Source organism: Budorcas taxicolor, chromosome 25 (genome assembly GCF_023091745.1).
Source record: "Budorcas taxicolor isolate Tak-1 chromosome 25, Takin1.1, whole genome shotgun sequence".
Taxonomy (NCBI): Eukaryota; Metazoa; Chordata; class Mammalia; order Artiodactyla; family Bovidae; genus Budorcas; species Budorcas taxicolor.
The window spans coordinates 45274684-45295000 of record NC_068934.1 but is presented as its reverse complement, the minus strand read 5'-3'; the positions used below and the strand labels follow the sequence as shown (position 1 = coordinate 45295000).

Genomic DNA, 20317 nt, shown 5'->3' with positions numbered 1-20317 from the left:
TCCAGTTGATTGATGGTGTTGAACTTAACTATGTCCTTGAAAAGGTACCATAATTAAAGACTGAACAGAACAAAAGAACTGAGAATTAAAATAACAGAATTTTAGGGAATTCCCTGGTGGTCCAGCAGTTAAGACTCTGTGCTTCCACTAAAGAGGGTGCGGGTTCAATCCTCTGCTGGGGAACTGAGATCTACATGCCATGTGGTGCAGCCAAAAAATAAAACAGAATTTTAAAAACCGTTCCAGAGAAGAGCTGAAAGGTAAAAACCTCTCAGAAAATAGAACCAAAAGATAATATAAGAGAAGACAGAAGAAAATCAGAGGATTCAGTTCTATTCTCTCTGCAATTATCATTTATCAGATGCTGGGCTTCATCAGGATTCCAGAGAGAACAGAGGAAATGGGAAGAAATTACTCAAGAAACAATTTTCTGGAATTGAAGGATGCAAGCCTCCACCCCGCAGCATAACTAATGACACATGGTAATGTGTCAGTTTCAGAACCTCAGAGAAAAGTCAGAAGCAAAAATGGCATGGAGCCTCTCAACAGCATTACCAAAAGTCAGAATACGAGGGTGCACACCTTAAAAATGATTTCCTTACATAAAAATGACTTTCACCTTCAAATTCAACCCAAACTATCACATACATGTACGAACTGAATAAAATCTTCAGACAAATAGTGTCTTAAAATTTTTAACTCTAGTGAGTTTTTTTTTTACAAGATTCTTTTAAAAATAACTATTTTTTGGCTGTGCCGGGTCTTCATTGCTGCGCAGCGTTTCCCTAGTTGGAGCGAGCGTGGCATTTCCCTAGTTGGAGTGAGCGTGGCATTTCCCTAGTTGGAGTGAGCAGGAGCTGCTCTCGAGTTGCAGCGCGCAGGCTTCCACTGCGGTGGCTTCTCTTGCGGGACACGGGCTCTGGGGCACGCGGGACTCAGCAGCTGCAGTCTGGGCTCTAGCGCACAGGCCCAGCAGTTGTGGTGCGTGGGCTTAGGTGCTCCACGGCATGTGGGATTCTCTTGGATCAGCGATCAAACCCAGGTCTCCTGCATTTGCAGGCTGGTTACCACTGAGCCATCAAGAAAGCCCGACTCTAGTGACTTTTTAGAGAAGGTACCCGTGGATGTGCTTCACCAGGTGAGGGGTAAAAGAACTATGAAAAAGGACACAGGGTCCAGGAATTAAGGAATCTGGCCCAGAACATGGCAAACAGAATTCCCAGAAGTGCTTGCTGTAGCTCTAGCGAACAAACGGCACTCCCTTAAGCCAGGGATGAAGGGACGCACCCAGAGGACCTGTCAGACCCGGTCGGAGAACCAGCAGTTGGTATACATAGAAAACTAAGCGAAGGAGAAAAAACAGGGCAACTATTAACTCCATGAAAAATAAACGAAAAGGTAATTTAATTACAGCCCCATTCTTGGCTCTGCAGTGGAGAGTCACGTAGTAATCTAAACAGTGAACGTGGATTTACCTAATTGGGGAGAAAAGGAGAGGGCAGGGTGCTGCCACAAGAGCGCTAAAGCCTCATCTATTATGACAGGGAGCCAACAAAGATTGTATAAGCGTATTTATAGAATAGCTAATGGAGCCGGAAATGATTGTAGCAGGGGCACAGTACTGAGGAACGGGAAGAGGCCATTTCCTTGTTATAAATTGCCCGATTCCATAGTACTAAGTGGGGCTTTTCTGGTCGCTCAGACAGTAAAGAATCTGCCCGCAGTGTGCGAGACCCAGGTTTGATCCTTGCATCAGGAAGGTTCTCTGGAGGAAATGGCAACCCACTCCAGTATTCTTGCCTGGAGAATTCCATGGACAGAGGAACCTGGGAGACTATACAGTCCATGGGGTTGCAAAGAGACACGACTGAGCAACTCTTAGTACAAACAGAGTACTAAGTAGGTACATGTTTTCTGACATTAAAAAAAGGCCCCACTCTCCTCATCCTTAATGTAGTTTCTCAGAGCTCTAGCTAGTGAGGGCACTGGGCATCACGCACTGCTTCCTACTGCAAACTGCTTTATTTACACTGTCCGCATCATGCGGTTCATGTGTTTTTAAGTAATAGGTCCACCGAGTCAAAGCTATGGTTTTTCCAGTGGTCATGTATGAACGTGAGAGTTGGACCATAAAGAAGGCTAAGGAGCGAAGAATTGATGCTTTTGAACTGTGGTGTTGGAGAAGACTCCTGAGAGTCCCTTGGACAGCAAGGAGATCCAACCAGTCAATCCTAAAGGAAATCAATCCTGACTATTCACTGGAAGGACTGATGCTGAAGCTGAGGCTCCAATACCTAGGCCACCTGATGTGAAGGACTGACTCGCTGGAAAAGACCCTGATGCTGGGAAAGACTGAAGGCAGGAGGAGAAGGGGACGACAGAGGATGAGATGGTTGGACGGCATCACCGACTCAATGGACCTGAGTTTGAGCAAGCTCTGGGAGATGGTGAAGGACAGGGAAGCCTGATGTGTTGCAGCCTATGGGGCTGCAGAGTCAGACACGCCTTAGTGACTGAACAGCAACCCAGTATCGCATCATGTAAATTCATATTAGGGGCTGGGCCTCAGGATCGTTTCTCCACTTGCATCATCATGGATTACTATGAGGAGAACCCAGAGGAGACTTCATTCCGAGTTCACACAGTTCATCACTTCACGGGGGTGAAAGGGACTGTAAGGTCATGCGGCCTCCCACAGTGACACAGCTCCAGTGACAAGGGGCTTGATACCTTCTGGGGCAGGGCCTTCCATCTCCGATGAGCTCTCTTGGAAAACGCTTCAGGTTTGGTTGAAATCTGACTGACAGTGACGCTCCCTCTACCTGTCTTTCCATTTCCATACTGAACTTCCTCCTCATTCCCCTGAGCCTCAGTCAGCTTGATCGAGGAACCCCAGGCCACCCCGACCTAACTGGTCTGTTTGTGAGTGGCTGGACCGTGCAGACAGGAGGGGGATGGGCTCTTGCTTTGGTCCAGACCCCTTAATTCTCTTAACCTCGCCCCAAATGCATTCCCTGCGGAGACTGTAGCTGTGGGCTGTCCCTTGCCATTTCCAGCACAGAGGCTGTTGTCCAGCAGAATCAATCAATGCAGGGCCCTTGGTCTCAAGAGCAAAAGTTCTGTGCTTACTCCTGCCAAGTATCCCCTTTCTGGAGCTGACTCCTGGTTTCTTTACAGGGGCTGCCAAACTCTAGGATATTAGAGCACAATCTAGTCAAACCGCATCCTTTTACACTTGTGGAAATGGAAACATAAGAAACTTGGTTTCTTCCCACAAGCCTGAGCTGTCTGCCACATGATAGGCTGTACCTGGTCAGAAGAAGACATAGGTCCTTCCTCAGCGAACAGGATTCCTGGCTTACAAATGGCTCAGGGTGGCCGTGGGTAGCACTAACCCAAAAGACATCTGGCAGGTTAGCCAGGCAGACTAGCTAGAGGACTCCAGGAGGCACCAACGGCCCAGACTGTGTGTCTCTGACCCCTAAGATCTTCACATGCACCTTCATTCAATCCCTGATTCAACCTAAGGCCTATGCTTTTCCAGCAAACCTCACACATAATGGCCACTGCCCAGTGAACTTGCCACTCACCTGACTGATCTGGGCTCCAAAGCATAGAAGAGCAGTTTGTTTGGCAGTTCTAGGCTTTTGCCTCCCAAGCCCCCTCCCCAGGACCCCTGAGATGCCCCTCCTGTGTGCCCTGACCCCACCTCTGCTCTGTCAAGCTGAGCCTTCCTCTTCTCGGGCCCCTAGCTCCCTGCCCAGGCACTCTCTGCCCTCTTGCGCAAGCCTCTTCCTTGGCAATCTTCATGGAGCATCACAGGCCTGAGACCTTGGCTGAGCCCAAGACTTCAGAAAGGCCCCCTGTGGGAAGGCAGCTATTCCCGGGGCCCTGAATAGAAACAGGGGGAGATCAGAGCATGTGCTTTGCCTGCAAGCTGAGATGGCAACAACCAAGCCCCTGGCACCCCAGGGAGCAACAGGGGGCTCAGTCTCACCCAAGAAAAGCCTGTCTGGGGCCAGGCCCCCGCCAACTCTGCAGCAGCAGCAGAGACATGCCCAAGGACAGTGGCAGAGGAGAAGGTGGGGCCTATGCCCTCATCTCAGCGTAACTGCTGTAGAACTCCTCCTTTGGACCTGGGGGTGCTTTCTGGGGGAAAGTGGGGACAAGAGCAGAGTGGCAGGAGCCCACAGGGTTAGGGCCTGGGTTTTCCTGAGGAGGAAGGAGCTCACTGACCTGTGCTGCGGGTCACCCAGTAGTGAGGGAGGAACACTAGGAGAGGAGAGAGAGGCGGAGGCCTGGCGTGGTGCCACACGGGAGCGAACCTGGGACTATGGACTCTGCCCAGCACAGTGGAGGTGGCTGGATCCTCCTGGTTCTGGTTCCACTAGGGCTTTAACCCCAGCATGGGGTCAGTCAGCTGCCAGCCCCTCACTCATGGGCATGTTGATGTGGGCACTCAGCAGGGGTGTGCTCTGGCCTTCTCGAAGCACCAGCACCTACGGAGAAGGTGGCCATAGCAGTAGGGGGCATTCTGCCCTCCCCCCTGCTCCCCGAGAAGGCCAGCACGGCCTGGTCTGTACCGGCCCCAGTGCAGGGCTCGGTCCAAGGGGAGGGGGAGCCCCTGCTGTGCAGATATCCAGCCCTTCTTTGCAGCCACCCGGGGCCTTGTCCACACTCACTCACACTCTCCCCTGCACTAGTACCAACTGGTGACCTACCTTGATGATGTCTGAGATGCCCTTGTCACTAAGACTCTTCACAAAGGTCTCCAGGGGGTAGTTGAGCCCTGGCACCAGCAATGGGACCTAAGTTTGGGGACAAAGAGGTTACGAAGTCAGCCCTCATGCCCAGGCAGTGTTTGGTAGATTTCAAAGCGCTGTCACCCTGTTGTCCCAGCTGAACGTCATAGCCTGGCAGGGCGAGCAGGGGTGACAGGCCCGTTCAAGGGGCACATGGCTCTGGGGGCGTGAATGCCCCAGGGCTGCATGTGCGTCCATAATTAAAGGTAAACTTTCTTTCTTTTCAGCTGCGCTGCACAGCACGCTGGATTTTAGTTCCCCGGCCAGGGATCAAACCCTGCAGGGAAGGTGGAGTCTTAATCACTGGACTGCCAGGCAAGTCCCTAAACCTCTTGACCTCCAACCAAGTCTAGGGCTATTTCTTCCACATACCAAAGTCCTTCTCATTTTCTGGCCCTTCCAACTAAGGCTCAAATGTGGACCCAGGGAACACCAGGCCCTTCACTCTGGAAGGTTCTCCTTGGGGTCCCCATTCTTGTTGTGGGAGGGGCTGGGCAGCAGGGCGGCTCTGGGACCCCCAGTACCAACAGGCTTCCGAGGGAGGCACAGGTGGGGCCCGGACTCTCACTGTTGTCCCGGCACCTTCCAAGTGCTGCCCTCAGACCCGCGCAGGCGGGGAGAAAAGCAGCTGGGGCAGGCAACCTCGGGGGCTCTCCTCAGGGCCCCTGCTGCGCCCTAGCCTGCCCTGTAGCTGCAGCCACTTGCCAGCCCCCTCACCTCTGACCTGTGGGCATCTGATCAGGCACCACCCCACCCTTTGTCCCGCCAGTACCTTGAAGAAGGCCCGGGGCAGAGCATAGAGCACCTCGTCGTACAGGAAGCAGACCACCAGCCCCAGGATGGGGCGGGCTGTTGATGTGTTCTGCAGGTGAAGGGTGAGCTTGAAGGTGGGGCCCAGGCCCTGAACCTGTGGAGAGGGTGGGGAGGGGAGAAAGCCCTTAGGACCTCATGGGCTTGGGTGCTGAGAAGGTTGACCCTGGCCCTGCCCGCCTGCTTCCTCATCCACGTCCTCAAGTCACCCTCCTCCAACTGCTCTAAAGCATTGTCCATCAGAAGGCCCAGAGCTCAGAAGCTTGGCTCCGTGGGTACAGAGTTGAATGGCGGCCCCAGGAGGAGAAGGCGGGTGGGAGGCAGAGCTGGCCTGGGCGAGCAGGCCCCTGCCTGCGCCGCTGCACGGCCCTGCCCCGGTCCTCAGGGCCCGGTCCGCCTCCACCGCTCATCCTCTGGGGGCTGTGGTGATTTCACTTTCTCCCTCTTCCCAGCTGCGCTCTGTAGCCTCTTCCTCTCTGGATCTCTCCACTGCCTTCACGGAAACAGAGACTAGAACCCCAACTGGATCAGACGGCACACCTCAGGGAGCCACTGAGAGCCGGCTGGGGGCCTGAGGACCTTGAGGTCAGGCGTGTCTAAGGGCTCCTCGTCCTCCGCGTGCCTGTGTAAGTCCCGGGACGGCCCCATCCCTGCACCAGGCAGTCCGATCTCCTCGGGCTGCCGGCAGTTACTGAAGTGAAGAGACTCCTGAAGAGGACTCTGTTTCTTCCCAGGCTCCTGGGAAGAAACGTCCCAAGGTGACGACCTGGGGGCCAGGTCCCACATCTGGGGGCTCGTCTGAGGCCCCACGTGGAACGAGGGGGCTGCAGAGTGTGCCTGCTCTACGGCCAGCTGAGGAGAAGAGGCGGCACAGGTGAGAGAAGGCGAGGGTGCCCACGGGGGAGGTCTTGGTCCCTGAGTCTGTGGGCAGGTGACAAGGGGCATGGGGCCAGTTGCCCTGGAACCAGCTCTGGCCTGAGGGGTTCCCGCCCACCCGACCTCTGCCCCTCTGGCCCTGAGGCGGCCTGACCACCCCTACCCCGAGAGCTCACCACAGCGTGCAGCTTGAGCGGCTCCCGGGCCATCAGAGACACGGGGCTCAGGCTGGACTCAAGGGCCTGCACGTAGGCACGGGCCGCCCGGAGGCGCAGCAGGTAGAGGTCCGCCTGGAAGGTCCGGTGCATGGCTGAGGGGAGGGATACAAGGGGCTGACAGTGAGGTGGGAGGGGGGCAGCGCGGGGAGGAGGCTCCCGCTCAGGCTGCCGTGGGGAGAGGATGAGAGGAAGGCACGGTGAGCAGAGGCTGGGAGCGTGCAACAGGAGGCCGAGGTCCCACAGCCAGCCGCTAGATGCTGTGGACCGCTCCCTGCCCCTCTGCCCGGCTTCTCCCACCACCTGGCCGCCCACGCAGTCTTGGCCTCCTTTGTTGGCTCCTGGCTGAACCCAGGCAGGGCCCTGTGCCTTTACCCAGGCCTCTGCCAAAATCGCCCTTCTCTGTCCCCGTCTGCCTGGTGGACTTGTAATCATCTTTTAGAGTTAAATCCAATGTCATCTCTCTAAAGCCTTTGCTAGGCTCCCAGGCAAACACATTCTCTTGTGCGCCTCAAAACCACTTGGCAGAGACTTACGCAGCTGTCATGCAATGTAAAGCTAGCAACGTCTACTGAGCTCCTTAGGTAGGGACTGGCCTAATCCAAGGCACTTGGCACAAGGCCTGGCATAATCATAGGTACTGAACGAACAAAAGAGCATGAAAAATTAAACAGGAAAAGGAAGAACCTTGATCAAATTCTACTTCTTTTACGAGAATTCCTGCACCTAGAAGTGGCTGCTCCCTCCTCTGAACTCGAAGGGCAGCCGCAGCACCTTCTACCTTGAGCTTTAGTTCTCTGTTGGCGGGGTGTACCCCTAGGCTGTCTCTGGGCCTCTAGAGGCATGAGACCCGCCTGGTTCACCCAGGTTTCCTCCCACTGCTCAGGGCACTCAGGTGGCGTTCACCCAGTTGCTGCCACTTTGGACCAACTGAGGAGGAGGAAGGGGAGGGACTCAGCCTGAGCCTCACCGGTGCCGGCTTCCCGCTCTCGCAGTGTCTGGTCCACGTATAGCCGGGTCTTCCGGGGCACGTTGAGTTTTATGACCTGGCTTGGTGCGGGGCCCGCCTCACCTCCCCCCTCGGCAAACACCGCTGTGCGCTTAAGGATCTTGATGATCAGGCCACCACCTAGGGAAGAGGACAGACGGCATGTGTCCTCCCTAGGCCCACCCGATAGTCCCACTCTTTCTCCTCAGCCTGCCTCACGTTGATCCTCTTCTGTCTTCTTGTTGAGACTGTGGGTCTCTGAAAGGAGTGAAGTGTGTCCTGCCAGTAATGCATTCATTCATTTAGCAGTTATCTAGTTGTCTGCGCAAGCCACTTGGCTTGTGGGATCTTAGTTCCCTGACAAGGGATCAAACCTGGGTCATCCGCAGTGGAAGCATGGAATTCTAACCACTGGACCGCCAGGAGAGTTCCTAGCAGTTATTTACTGACTATTTTGATGTTCCTGGCATTGTGGCAGATACTGGGGTGAATGGAGACACAGCCAGGGCCTGGCCCCAGGTAGTGACATCAAACTGCTAATGAGCTGTCCCCAGTGAAGGCCCAGCCCCAGCGGGGATGGTGTCTGCAGGCAGGCCCTGCTTCCGAAGCCCAGGCCCACCCGTGTCCCACATGCATCTCTTCTTTCCCAGGGTCTGGCCTGCCCCACAGACTCCCACCTCTAAAACCCGCACCAGGCCCGACCCGCCTTACCTAGTGTCGTCATGATAAGGGTGTTATCTTCCCGTCCATAGCGGCCAAAGCAAAGGCTGATCACTGCCTCCTATGGTGGAAACACCAGAGTTTAGTTGGGAAAAGATCTCAGTGAAGAGACCAGGACTGGGAGGAGGGGAGATAAGGCTGGGAGACCCCATATATGATGTACGAGGTGAGATGTGAGGTGAGGTCGGGAGCTATGCTGCCTCTGAAATATTTCCTGTATTTCTAATCCCCGCACCCCACCCCCTACTCAGTCATGGCCATAGTTCCAGACCGAACATCTCTGGCTTCTGAGTTCAGCTTTCTAACACGTCTCCCAGCTGTCTTTCTCCCCAGTCTGTCCTTCAAACAGCTGCTTCCGTTGCCTTTCAAAATACAAATATGACCATGTCTACTCTTGGCTGAAAAACCTCTAGTGGTTTTTGCTCTCCTTGTTTACATATTCAAGGCCTTCCATATCTGACTCCAACCTGCCTTTTCTCTGTCCGTTCCCCAACCTGTACACCACACCGCCTACCCTCCTGAGAGCCTGTGGTCCAAACCAGCTGCTTTCAAATTTTATATTGTGACATATGACACTTTACACATACGTACACACACAAGTTTCACATGTGATAACACTCTGAACTTTTTTCTGGTCTGATACTGGTTCATTAAATCGATCTAATGACTCAAAACTCTGTTTGAAAAACTCTGGTCCAAATTCATCAAACTACCTGGATTCCTTTATCAAGAAAACTCATGCCTCTCAGCCACTGCTCATGTTATCTCCAGTCTGAAATATCGCACCTTCATTTATCCACTCCATTTCTCAAAGCAAACTGCTTCGAGGACCAGCTGAATTGTCGTTTGCTCTGTGAAATGGCTCCTGAGTTCCATCCCTATGTATCTCTCACCACCCCCACCCCTCCCCCTGAGTCACTATAGTCTGTCTCTGTGCTTTTTCTGGGCTTTGGTCTGCTTTGGTCTGTCTTGTATTTCAATCAGCTGTTTCTGGCTGGCTCGCACCTTAGACTGCAAGTCCCTCAACAATAAGGATCGGTCATTGTTTTATCCTTTCAATACAGTGAGTTGTGCGTATGAGATACTCAACGAACATTTTCAAAATACATCAAAAGTTAAGGGTGGCAGGTGGAGCGGGATCAGGAGAGGCGGTGAGTGAGTCCCAAGCGGGGAGCGGGGCAGGGGGAAGTCAGCAGCTCACCGGCGTGCGGATGATGTTGAGCAGGACCTTGTCGTGGTAGATGCGGACCTCTCCGTTGGCCAGCGCGGCCATGACGGCCTGCAGGCCCCGGGAGCGCTGCTCCAGGCGGTTCATGGCCAGGATGGCTGCAGGCATCTGCACTGTCCACAGCCTCTTACCCTGGGAGGGAACAGCTAAGTGTCTGCTGGGGGCTCAGCGCTGAGGAGTGGAAAGAAGGGCTGGCTGGAGTTGCCGGGAAGGGAATGCCAGAAGGGCCCGCCTGCTGAGGAGGACTGAGGAGACAAGGGTGGAAGGCTTTGGAGGTGCTTGCCGTGAGATCACACCTTGTAGGTGAAGCCGTGCAGGCTGTCTTGGTTGCTGCCCACCACCAGGACCTTGTGTACACGGACAAGCCCCACAGGCTGGGCGCTCAGCTCGATGCAGTACTTGGGACGCTTGGAGTCTCTGTGGAATGAAGACACACACTCCCAGCCCCAGGGCTTCCCTGGTGGCTCATACAGTAAAAAAATCTGCTTGCAATGCAGGAGACCCAGGTTCTGTCCCTAGGTTGAGAAGATCCCCAGGAGGAGGGCATTGCAACCCACTCCAGTCCTCTTGCCTGGAGAATCCCCATGGACGGAGGAGCCTGGAGGGCTACAGTCCATGGGGTCGCAGAGTGACTGAGCGACTAACGCTCGCTCGCTCTCAGCCCAGAAACCTTCTCTCCTTCCCTGGCTGACCCTCCTCTTTCCAGGCCCCACAGATGATCCTGGGAGCAGCCTTGGCCCACAAGCAGAGGACCCAGGAACTAGTTCCACCTCTAGGACTTAGTTGGAGAAGGCAAAGGCACCCCACTCCAGTCCTCTTGCCTGGAAAATCCCATGGACGGAGGAGCCTGGTAGGCTTCAGTCCATGGGGTCGCTAACAGTCGGACACGACTGAGCGACTTCACTTTCCCTTTTCATTTTCATGCATTGGAGAAGGAAATGGCAACCCACTCCAGTGTTCTTGCCTGGAGAATCCCAGGGATGGTGGAGCCTAGTGGGCTGTCATCTATGGGGTCGCACAGAGTTGGACATGACTGAAGTTACCTAGCAGCAGCAGCAGCTAGGACTTAATAGGTGCATGACCTTGGATAACACAATGTGTGTTTTCCCTCCTGGTCTTCCTCCCAACTTCACTTGATCTGTGTGATAACTTATCGTTAAGCAGTTTACAGCGAGTGTACCTCAGGTGAGATGAAGTAATGGACTGAGATTCCATTTAATATAATAGTTTAGTAATTTATCAGAAAAGCAGGAGGAGGTTGCTCTGTGTGGATGCAGAGTTTTCAGTTTCCTGGCGTCTGAATCTTATTTCTCTTACCCAGAAAGACTCTTGCCCACCTTTCTTAAGTCTAAGCCAGACACATCGCCCATCTGATGACTCACCAGAAGAGGTTCCCATTGGTCTCTGGGCCTAATCCCAATCTACCCTCCAAAATGAACATGGATCATGTCATTCATCGTATCTCCTGAGTCAAACCTCATAATGGTTTTCCATTGCCCTTCAGATGAAACCCCAAATCTTCACCATGTCCTACCAGGTCCTGCGTGAGTCGACCTGATCTCTATGTCATCTCTTGCCACCAAGCTCAAGTGGCATGTGCCAATGTCTTTCCCACCCAGAGTTCGCTTTCATGCTCTCTGCCTATAACTCTTGCTCCACTTTTTTGAACTGGATCCTTCTTAACCTTCAAGTAATCTCTTCAGACAGGCATTCACTGATCACCCTGACCCCCTTTTATTCCTCCCTGAGCCAGTACTTTTCCTCCATAGCATGTATCCAATTTGTAATATAATCTTGGTCTTAATATGTCTTCCCACAAGGGTAGGGACTACGTGTTTTATTCATCAATATATCCCCAATACCTCATGCAATGCTTAATTCATAGCAGGTACTCAAAAACATTTCTTGAATTAAAAGAATGACTGTTAAGAAACATCAAACTAACGCATGAGGAAATTTCCCGTACCTATAGAAGCAATAGAACAAACAGAAAGACCATTTTTATCTAATTTCTGATTCACTGCTAGTGTCACGGCCACCCAGCCTCGTCCCTCACTTTGCCAGGCCCCACGGGACAAGCCTCCAGACATCCCTTACGCTTAAGGGCTCTGCCTCCTATGAAGTTCTGGGCTCTTTCCAGTCCCACATTGTCGCTCCAAAGCCCTGCTCATCTTGCCAGCCCTCGAAACCACTAGGTTTCTGAGATGTTCCTTCTGACCCTAGAGAGGTTGGATGTGGCTACCTTCTCAGTATATAGATGCTCCCGTTGCGGCAGGCGGCGGCAAGGCGGAACTCCACATCAAACTGGCCAGAAACCTCCAGGAAGACAGGGACGCTGGGGAGGCTCATCTGCAGAGAGACTCAAACACCCCGGTTTCTCTGGAGCCCCAGCCCCTCCCTGACCTGACGCCACTCCTCTAAGTACCCCTCTCCTCACTCACACCCTCCTGGGCACAGTTTAAAACGTAAACAGTTTCTCCGGAGGGGAACAGGTAGCAAAACCTTTAAGTCCACACCCTTTGACTAAACTATGCCATTTCTAGGAATGCATGTAAGGAGGTATTTAGATAAGCACACAAAGACGTTTGGCAAGGAAGCCTACTGTGGCGGTGGTTAATGATAGCAAGAAACTGAAAATAATTTAAACATACAATTGGTGACAGGGTAAAGAAATTACAGAGTATTTATATAATTGATGCTATGTGGCCTCTGAAAAGGCTGACATGGTTTTATATGGACATGGAAAGATACTGATGAGCTACTGCTGCTTGAAAACAGCAGGTTTCAGGATCCTATAGCATGGGGCTGTTTTTGTAAAAAAAAGAAAAAAATATTGAAAGGTATATACCTGTGTCTAAATATGAAAATGTCTACAAGGACTTGTGCCAAAACTTTCACAGAAGGTATGCATGAGTGGTAGGATTTGGGGTTATCTGTCTTCTAGATGCCTGTCTACATTTCATAACTTTCTACAATGAACAGGTATCACCAAGAACTAACTCACTGGGGCAGGAGATTTCGGGGAGGAGGGAGAGGGCATGGAGCCTGTGCCTTGGGTGTGCGCAGGGCCAGGCCCACACTGACCTTGGCCAGAATGGTGAAGGCCTCCGGGTCTAGCACCAGGAGCTCCTTGTTCTCAGTGCCCAGCACCAGGCAGGACACAGCATCCTCGTCAGCCAGGTTCTTCTTTAAGGTGGTCATGGTGGTGATGACTGTCTGCAGAAGGACTCCAGGGTCACCCAGGAGATCCCCTCACCCCATCTCCCACCCCAGCTCCTCCCAGGACACCCCAGAAAGAAAGAGGGCAAAGGAGGAAGAAGAGTATTAGAGTTGTGACAGATTTATCTACAAAAGTGTTGATTGCAGCAAACCTAATTTCCTAACAAAAGAGGATTCTCTAAGTCAATTATAAACTCTCTGTATGATCAAAAACCACACCACAATTTTGGTCATTTACCAAAATCAGATTTTAAAAGAAGATTCAATGACAGGGAGAATGTTTCTAATGTATTAAGAGAAAATACAGGTTAAAAGTTACATTAGTATTATCCCAGTTTAAAAAACATATATATGAATAAAAAGAACCTTGGAAAGCTAAACTTTTAAATACAAACACTGGTTATTTCTGGACAATGACATCACAGGCAGGGTTTAATTTCTTCATTGTGCTTTTCTGCAGTTTCTACAGTGGGCATATGTTCTTCTTCTAATTGTGATTGGAGAGAAAACAAAAGAGGCGATGATCCCCTTTTTAGGAATTTCTCCTATGGAAATAATTTAGCGAGACTAAAATGTTTCTTTGGATAAAGCTGTTCACTGAGTGACTATCTTTAAGATAAAAAAAGAGGACTCCTCAATGCCTAGTGGAAGGAGAAAAGTTACAGAAATGCGGATGCTGGTGGCTCCCAACCATGCAGCCACGACGCATACCTGGAAAGATGGCCTCCCCCACACTGCACCTTTTAAGCAGTACTTAACTCACTTCCTGATTTTAAAAGTACTCAGAGATAGTGACAGTTGTGGATCTGAGCTGCTGATCAGCAGGAGAGAACAATGTTTCTCAGGGAATTATCTACAGCTAGCCAAACATGGAGGCATGCGTTAGTTAACGCGTTCAACTCGAGTGTCCTCTATAGCAAGTGAGTGGTTCCTATGTGGCTTTCTGAAATGCAGGGACAACTCTGAAAGCCCATCCCTGGACAAGGCTCAACCAAGGTCAGGAACCACTGGAGCTCATCAATGAGTAGGTCTATCAATAAAGTTATTAAAATCCTAACTAAGAAAAATATGAAGAGAATAAAAAGAAGACACTTCTTGACCAATGATCTGCACTGAATCAATTATGCCTGAATAATGAATCACCAGTGAAATAATCAAGGGGCGCTAAAAATGGGGTTCAAGACTGATGCTCAAGATACAATGTTACATGCTCAAGGGAAGCAGGATGTAAAAGCCTATTTATGAACAAAATGTATCAAAATGGTAAGAGTACTCTGAGTAGTAAGTATAGTCACTTGTATTTCTCCTTTGTATTTTTTTAAAAAATTTTCCCTAATGAAAATATTTTACCTTTACCCCCAAGATGATAAAGATATATGTTACATAAATATATATCTTACATAACTGTATCTATCAACTCAAAGCTGTCACTGCTAACCGAAATGGAGAAGCCCTGCAGACTACATAGGCGGCACAGGCTGGAAGGGAAACTGCAAAGTAAAACTAGTTGGGTTTGGCTCTCTGTGGTCTGTTTAAAAAACTGTCTGTATTCTTTACAGGGAAATGAGAGGGGGCAGTACCTGCCGCCTGATGGACTTGGACTTGTGCTGGTTCACAAACGCCTCCATTTCACTCAGCTCCAGTGGCAGAAACCTGGACACACAGAGTAGGGACCTCTGTGTGCCCGGGGCCTGCCTGCCCTCCAAGGCCACTCCACAGCCTCTCCCCCTACCCTCCCAGGGAGCTTCTGGAGCCCTGGCCGTCCAGAGGGCCCTTACCTGAGTGACTGTACAGACAAAGGCACCTCTGCCTTCTCCCTGTAAGGAGAGGGACCATCCCAGTAGGTTTAGTTGAGAAATAGGGCTGGTCAGGGGGAGGGGGGTGTCAGACAGTGGGCTCTGGGATGAAGGAGTAGGAACTGGGGGATGAGGGAGGCACATGAAGGGGAAAGTGGGCTCTCACCTGATGCCCTCCAGCATCTCCTTCAGGGTCAAGGGGTCAATCTGGTCCTGTGCCACAACGGGAAGAAGGTAGAGCCTGTGAGCTCCAGAGCCAGGCAGGGAATGAGGCCCACCTGCAGCGGCCACCTCTGCCTTTTTGCTCTCATCCCGTGTCACTTACCTCTTTGGCCTGATTCCAAAGGTCTTGTTCCAGGGGGTTTGTAGGCAACAAGGGCAGGCTGAACTTGAAGTAGGGCTTGAGATTCTTATACACATACACACAAGGACCTGATGCGATTGCTAGGGCTGGTGTCCGGGGCTCGTGGGACCCCACGAGGAAGGTGACAGCAGCGGCTGGCAGGTCAGGTAGCGGTTTTTGGCTCACCAGTGTGTGTCCTTTAAGTACCTTCAGGCGAGGCTGCCGCCCATCTGGGCCAAGGTCTCCCATGGCCAGCTGCAGAGAGAGGCTGGCTGAGTCCAGGCTTCAGGTCCAAAGACACCCCTACTGCCCCTCTTCTTGGGCTTAGCTTTTTGCTGGTGCACATCCATATATACTCAGAGTGTATCACAGGTGGGTGGGAGGAGGGCAAAGGCTTTGCAAGCTGTGTGACCTTGGGAAAAATGATTTCCTGAGCCAGTTTTCCCACCTGCAAAATGGGAATACCTACCACATGACAGGGGCTTCCCAAGTGGTGCTAGTGGTTAAAAAACAAACAAACAAAAAAAAACCTGCCCGCCAATGCAGGAGACCAAAAAGACTCAGACTCAATCCCTGCTGGGTCAGGAAGATCCCCTGGAGGAGGGCATGGCAACCCACTCCAGTATTCATGCTTGGAGAATTCCATGGACAGAGGACCCTGACAGGCTAGTCCACAGGGTCTCACAGAGTTGGACACAACTATAGCAACTTAACACGCACCCACGCACACTGCAGGACACTTGCAGTGAAAGTCAAAGGAGACGATGAACGACAGAACCTAGTGAGGAACAGGGGGCGGCTGATGCTTTCAGTATTTGTTCAGTAAACGTTTCTTCAAGGCCTGCTCCATGCCAGACACTGTTCTACACACTGGGATAATGACTGAGGTCACTGGGGGGCCTGAAACTCCTATCTTGGCTCTGAGGCCTGGCTTCCAAACGGGAAAGGAGCAGAACCAAGTGTGCAGAGTGGGACATGCTCTAGCAACCCACAGGGAGAACCAAGCTCTTGTATTTCCACCCTTCAAGCCACTGCAGCTGCCATGCAAGCCCATTCTCCTGAGTGAAGCCTGCAAGGCCCCTCTGATCTGGATCCCAACAGGTTTTCTATCACTTCCCCATCCATGCTATGCTCCATCCAGGATGCAGGCTGCCACAGAATGCCTGGATTCTGAGCATGCTCAGTGTGCCAGAAGCCACACCAGTAACTTCATGTACTTTTATTTAATCTGAACAACAACCTGTGAGGTAGATACAATTATTAGCCCCATTTCACAAATGAGGCAACTATTAAGGCTTAGAGATGTTAGGTAAAAGTCACACGGCTAATAGGTGGTACAGCTAGGTCTTGAACCTATGTCTGTCTGAATCCAAAGCCAGTGGTCTTGGGACTTCCCTGGCAGTCCAGTATTTAAGACTCTGCCTTCCAATGCAGGTTGCACGGGTTTGATTCCTGGTTGGGGAACTAGGGTCCCACATGCCGCAGGGTACAGCCAAAAATTAAAAAAACAAAGCCAGTGGTTTTAACTACTATTTTATATTGGCCTCAACTTTCTAATGTTCAATTTTAGTTCAGTTCAGCCACTCAGTCGTGTCCAACTCTTTGTGACCGCATGGACTGCAGCACGCCAGGCCTCCCAGTCCATCACCAACTCCCAGAGTCCACCCAAACCCACGTCCACTGAGTTGGTGATGCCATCCAACCATCTCATCCTCTGCCGTCCCCTTCTCATCTTGCCCTCAATCTTTCCCAGCATCAGGATCTTTTCCAGTGAGTCAGCTCTTCAAATCAGGTGGCCAAAGTATTGGAGTTTCAGCTTCAACATCAGTCCTTCTAATGAACACCCAGGACTGATCTCCTTTAGGATGGACTGGTTGGATCTCCTTGCAGTCCAAGGGACTCTCAAGAGTCTTCTCCAACACCACAGTTCGAAAGCAATTTCCTCTCTGCAAATACACTGTGAGTTTGCAAGCGCCTCTGCCACTGTCTGTGCAGTGCCCTCTGCCTGATGCCCTCCCCTCTTCCGTGCCTTCTTGACACACTTCATTCATCCTTCAGCACAGTTCACGTAGCCCTGCCTCCTCCTGCCTCCAGTTTAGGGCAGAGGAGCCGGGCAGGCTGCAGCCCGTGGGGCTGCAAAGAGTCGTTCACAACTGAGCAACTAAGCACGTGCGGTCTGTGATTTCTCTACCCGTCACTGCTGTCAACCCAGCACCAAGGATACACCAGGTGTTCAGCCAACATTGTGGATGAATCAAGGACAGTATCCGTATTTCCTTCTGACTATGGACTGATTCATTTCTCAGTTTAGTGTCTGTACAACAACTCACACGCAGTAGAGGTTTACTGCATGTTCTAGTCACTCAGTTGTGTCCGACTCTTTGCAACCCCATGGACTGTACCCCGCCAGGCTCCTCTGTCCATGGGATTCTCCAGGCAAGAATACTGGAGTGGACTGCCATTCCCTTAACCAAGGGGTTCACTGTATGCTTGCTAAATTGTTGAACGCTCTATGGACAGGGATTTGGGGGCCAAAGCCACGAATCTTTCTGCACTGTCCAAGCAGGATATGACTCTTTTCTAGCTGCCATCATAAGGTATCCATTGTAGATTCACTGCCCTTGGTGAGGGCTGAGCTGTAATGGAACATGTGATGGGGAATTTGACAAACCCAGGTCTGCCACCTTTAACAAACTCAGTAAACTCAGCCTTTTGGAATCTATTTTCCCACTAACAAAATGGAGATAAACAATATCTATGTATGTGAAAATGCCTCAAAGAGGGTCTAGTCCAGAAATGAGTACTCAATATATGTTAACTTCCTTTCTTTTAACTCAATAATTTCTCAACCTTAAAAAAAAAATTTGTGCCTTAAAAATTTTTTATTTCTTACTTTATATTTTTATCTTAATTTTAAATTTAATCTTTTTATTATGGAAAAATTTCAGTCATATACAGAAGTAGAGACTCATATAACGAACCCCCAAATAGCAATCATCCAGCTTCAAGATGATCAGCTCATAGCTAACCTTAAAATGTATACCCTTATGATAAACATAAAACTCTCAGTCTCCTCCCTTCTAAATTCCCTCCAGATTCCAACGCCCCACCCCCAACCATGGGATGTATCCTTCCAGCGAAGAATTAACATAATGATGAGGCTTTGTCTTAGTATAATCTCCAGCAGCATTTTGTTTAGCTGTACTTTTTGCAGTCTGTCATATGAAATCAACAGGTTCTCTCCACTCTCACGTTAAAAATAAAGTGTAACACTAAACGTGCTTTTTCAAAGTGCACATGAATTCCAGACTACGTTGAGCTTCTTTGGAACTATCAGGAAACCTCACTTCTGGGGTGACAGGCTTACCTTGTACTCTCCGTCCCCGTGAAAATCGGCCAGCGCTGGAAAACATAAAAAGGGCCATAAACCAGGGCCTCAGCATCCTAGAAGCTTAACTAGAGGACCATCTGACACCCCGGTCTCCCCAGAACCGGGGTTCCTGGACCCAGAGACTCACCCAGGCAGGCGGAAAAGGTGTGGATGTTCGCCATGGAATCGCTGAGTGAGTCCAGCCATTTCGAATTGGCCTCACTGCTGGGAGAAGAGGGACAGAGTTGGGGGACGGGGGCGAGGGCGGGGCTAGATGATGAATTCCAAGGGAAGGAAGAACATTTTTCGGGAACTGGTTTCTGGAATGAGGTGTGTAGGGAGCTCTGAACTAGGGGTATAGAGTCTGGGTCCAAGTTCCGGCTCCCCCACCGCAGCACTCGAGTCACCCACACACACCCATTCACTCCCTGGGTCTGTTTCCCTATGTGATCTTTAAAGGACTGCCAGCACTGCTGAGACTCGCAGGAGCCCAGATCCCAGGGACCGGGGCACCCTCTTTACATATGTAGGGAAACAGGTCTCAAGGATCCCAGCCTTCACCTCTCGCCTTTGCCGCCGTCTGAATCCGACGAAGACGTAGCAGCCATCTTCCCAGGCGTCACCCTGGCAACCGGCTGTGGCCAGCCGCCGCGCAGCGCCCAAAAGCGCCCGGGTTGGGGGGAAGTTCGCGTGTCAAGGTTCCGGGCGCTCAACTTTCCGGCCCGGGACAGAGAGGCTGCTGAGCAAGTTGCGCTGGTCCTTGCCGGGGTTTCTACCAGCTGAGCTGCAATCCCTGGTTCCGACTTATAATTTATCTCTGATTCTTCCCATCAGGAGCTTCGAGGCCCTGCACCTCTGGCTCAGCCACGGGCCCCTCGAGCTTTGAGGCCTGGAGAGGTGCCCTTCTCCGGTTTATCAACAGCAAAACTGACTCGTCCGCTCATCCTCACGGTTAACTGAGTGGAAAGGGGGCCACGTCCTTTCTTCCCTGCTTACTCTCGAGGTCTAGGATAGAGAAACAAAACACAAAAGTTAAGGGATTAACTCCTGGGCTTCCCTGGTGGCTCAGTGGTAAAGAAACCATCTGTCTGCCAATGAAGGAAACACCTGTTCCGTTTAGAAAAAGATCTGGTCTGGGAAGATCCCACCTGCCACAGGGCAACTCTGTCGGCCAGGACTTCTGACTCTGCCTCTGTGTGGCAAGTACTGAAGCCTCAGTCCTAGAGCCTGTACTCCAGCAGCCAAAAATAGATTAAAAGGAAAAAAGGCAGAGAGATTAAATTCTAGGATTGAGGTGTTCCCATTTTTGTTGTTGTTGCTGTTCACTCAGTCTTGTCCAACTCTTTGTGACCCCACAGACTACAGTAAGCCAGGCTTCCCTGTCCTTCACTATCTGCTGGAGTTTGCTCAAACTCATGTCCATTGAATCAGTGATGCCATCCAACTTTCTCATCCTCTGTTGCCCCCTTCTCCTCCTGCTTTCAATCTTCCCCAGCATCAGAGCCTTTTCTAATGAGTCGGCATTTCACATCAGGTGGCCAAAGTAATGGAGCTTCAGCTTCACCACCAGTCCTTTCAGTGAATATTTGGGATTGATTTCCTTAAGGAATGACTGGTTTGATCTCCTTGCTGTCCAAGAGTCTTCTCCAACACCACTATCAGAAAGCATCAGTTTTTCAGCTCTTAGCCTTCTTTATGGTCCAACTCTCACATCCACACATGACTACTGGAAAAACCATAGCTTTGGCTATACAGACTTTTGTTGGCAAAGTGATGTCACTGCTTTTTAATATGCTATCTAGGTTTGTCATATCTTTTCTTTCAAAGAGCAAGCGTCTTTTAATTTCATGGCTACAGCCATGATCTTAGTTCCAGTTTTTAGGTTCTTCTTTAAAATAGAAGAAAAGCCATGAGTGAGGATGGCAAAAATCATGTTATGTTCACCCACAT

At 50.9% G+C, this 20317-nt stretch overlaps 1 protein-coding gene across 1 annotated transcript; it reads right to left on the bottom strand.

The window, feature by feature from the left end:
* Positions 1-3786: 3786 nt before the first annotated feature.
* Positions 3787-18975, bottom strand: BBS1 (Bardet-Biedl syndrome 1). The gene is made up of 18 exons (XM_052662241.1): positions 18929-18975; positions 18516-18592; positions 18365-18399; positions 14980-15252; positions 14821-14867; positions 14637-14675; positions 14439-14511; positions 12724-12855; positions 11882-11988; positions 9936-10056; positions 9613-9771; positions 8403-8472; positions 7674-7832; positions 6665-6798; positions 5575-5709; positions 4722-4808; positions 4237-4499; positions 3787-3891 (listed from the first exon to the last, which is right to left on the bottom strand). The coding sequence occupies exons 1-17, from the start codon at positions 18973-18975 to the stop codon at positions 4413-4415; spliced, it is 1782 nt and encodes a 593-aa protein (XP_052518201.1). The 3' UTR covers positions 3787-3891; positions 4237-4412.
* Positions 18976-20317: the final 1342 nt, after the last annotated feature.

Excerpts from the sequence above, each read along its gene's own strand:
- BBS1 (XM_052662241.1), bottom strand. The coding sequence starts at position 18,975 with ATGGCTGCTACGTCTTCGTCGGATTCAGACGGCGGCAAAGGCGAGAG. Across the intron at positions 7,833-8,402 it reads CCTTATCATGACGACACTAG|GTGGTGGCCTGATCATCAAG; the intron begins GTAAGGCGGGTC and ends CCTCTTCCCTAG. Across the intron at positions 5,710-6,664 it reads CGCTCAAGCTGCACGCTGTG|GTTCAGGGCCTGGGCCCCAC; the intron begins GTGAGCTCTCGG and ends CCCTCTCCACAG.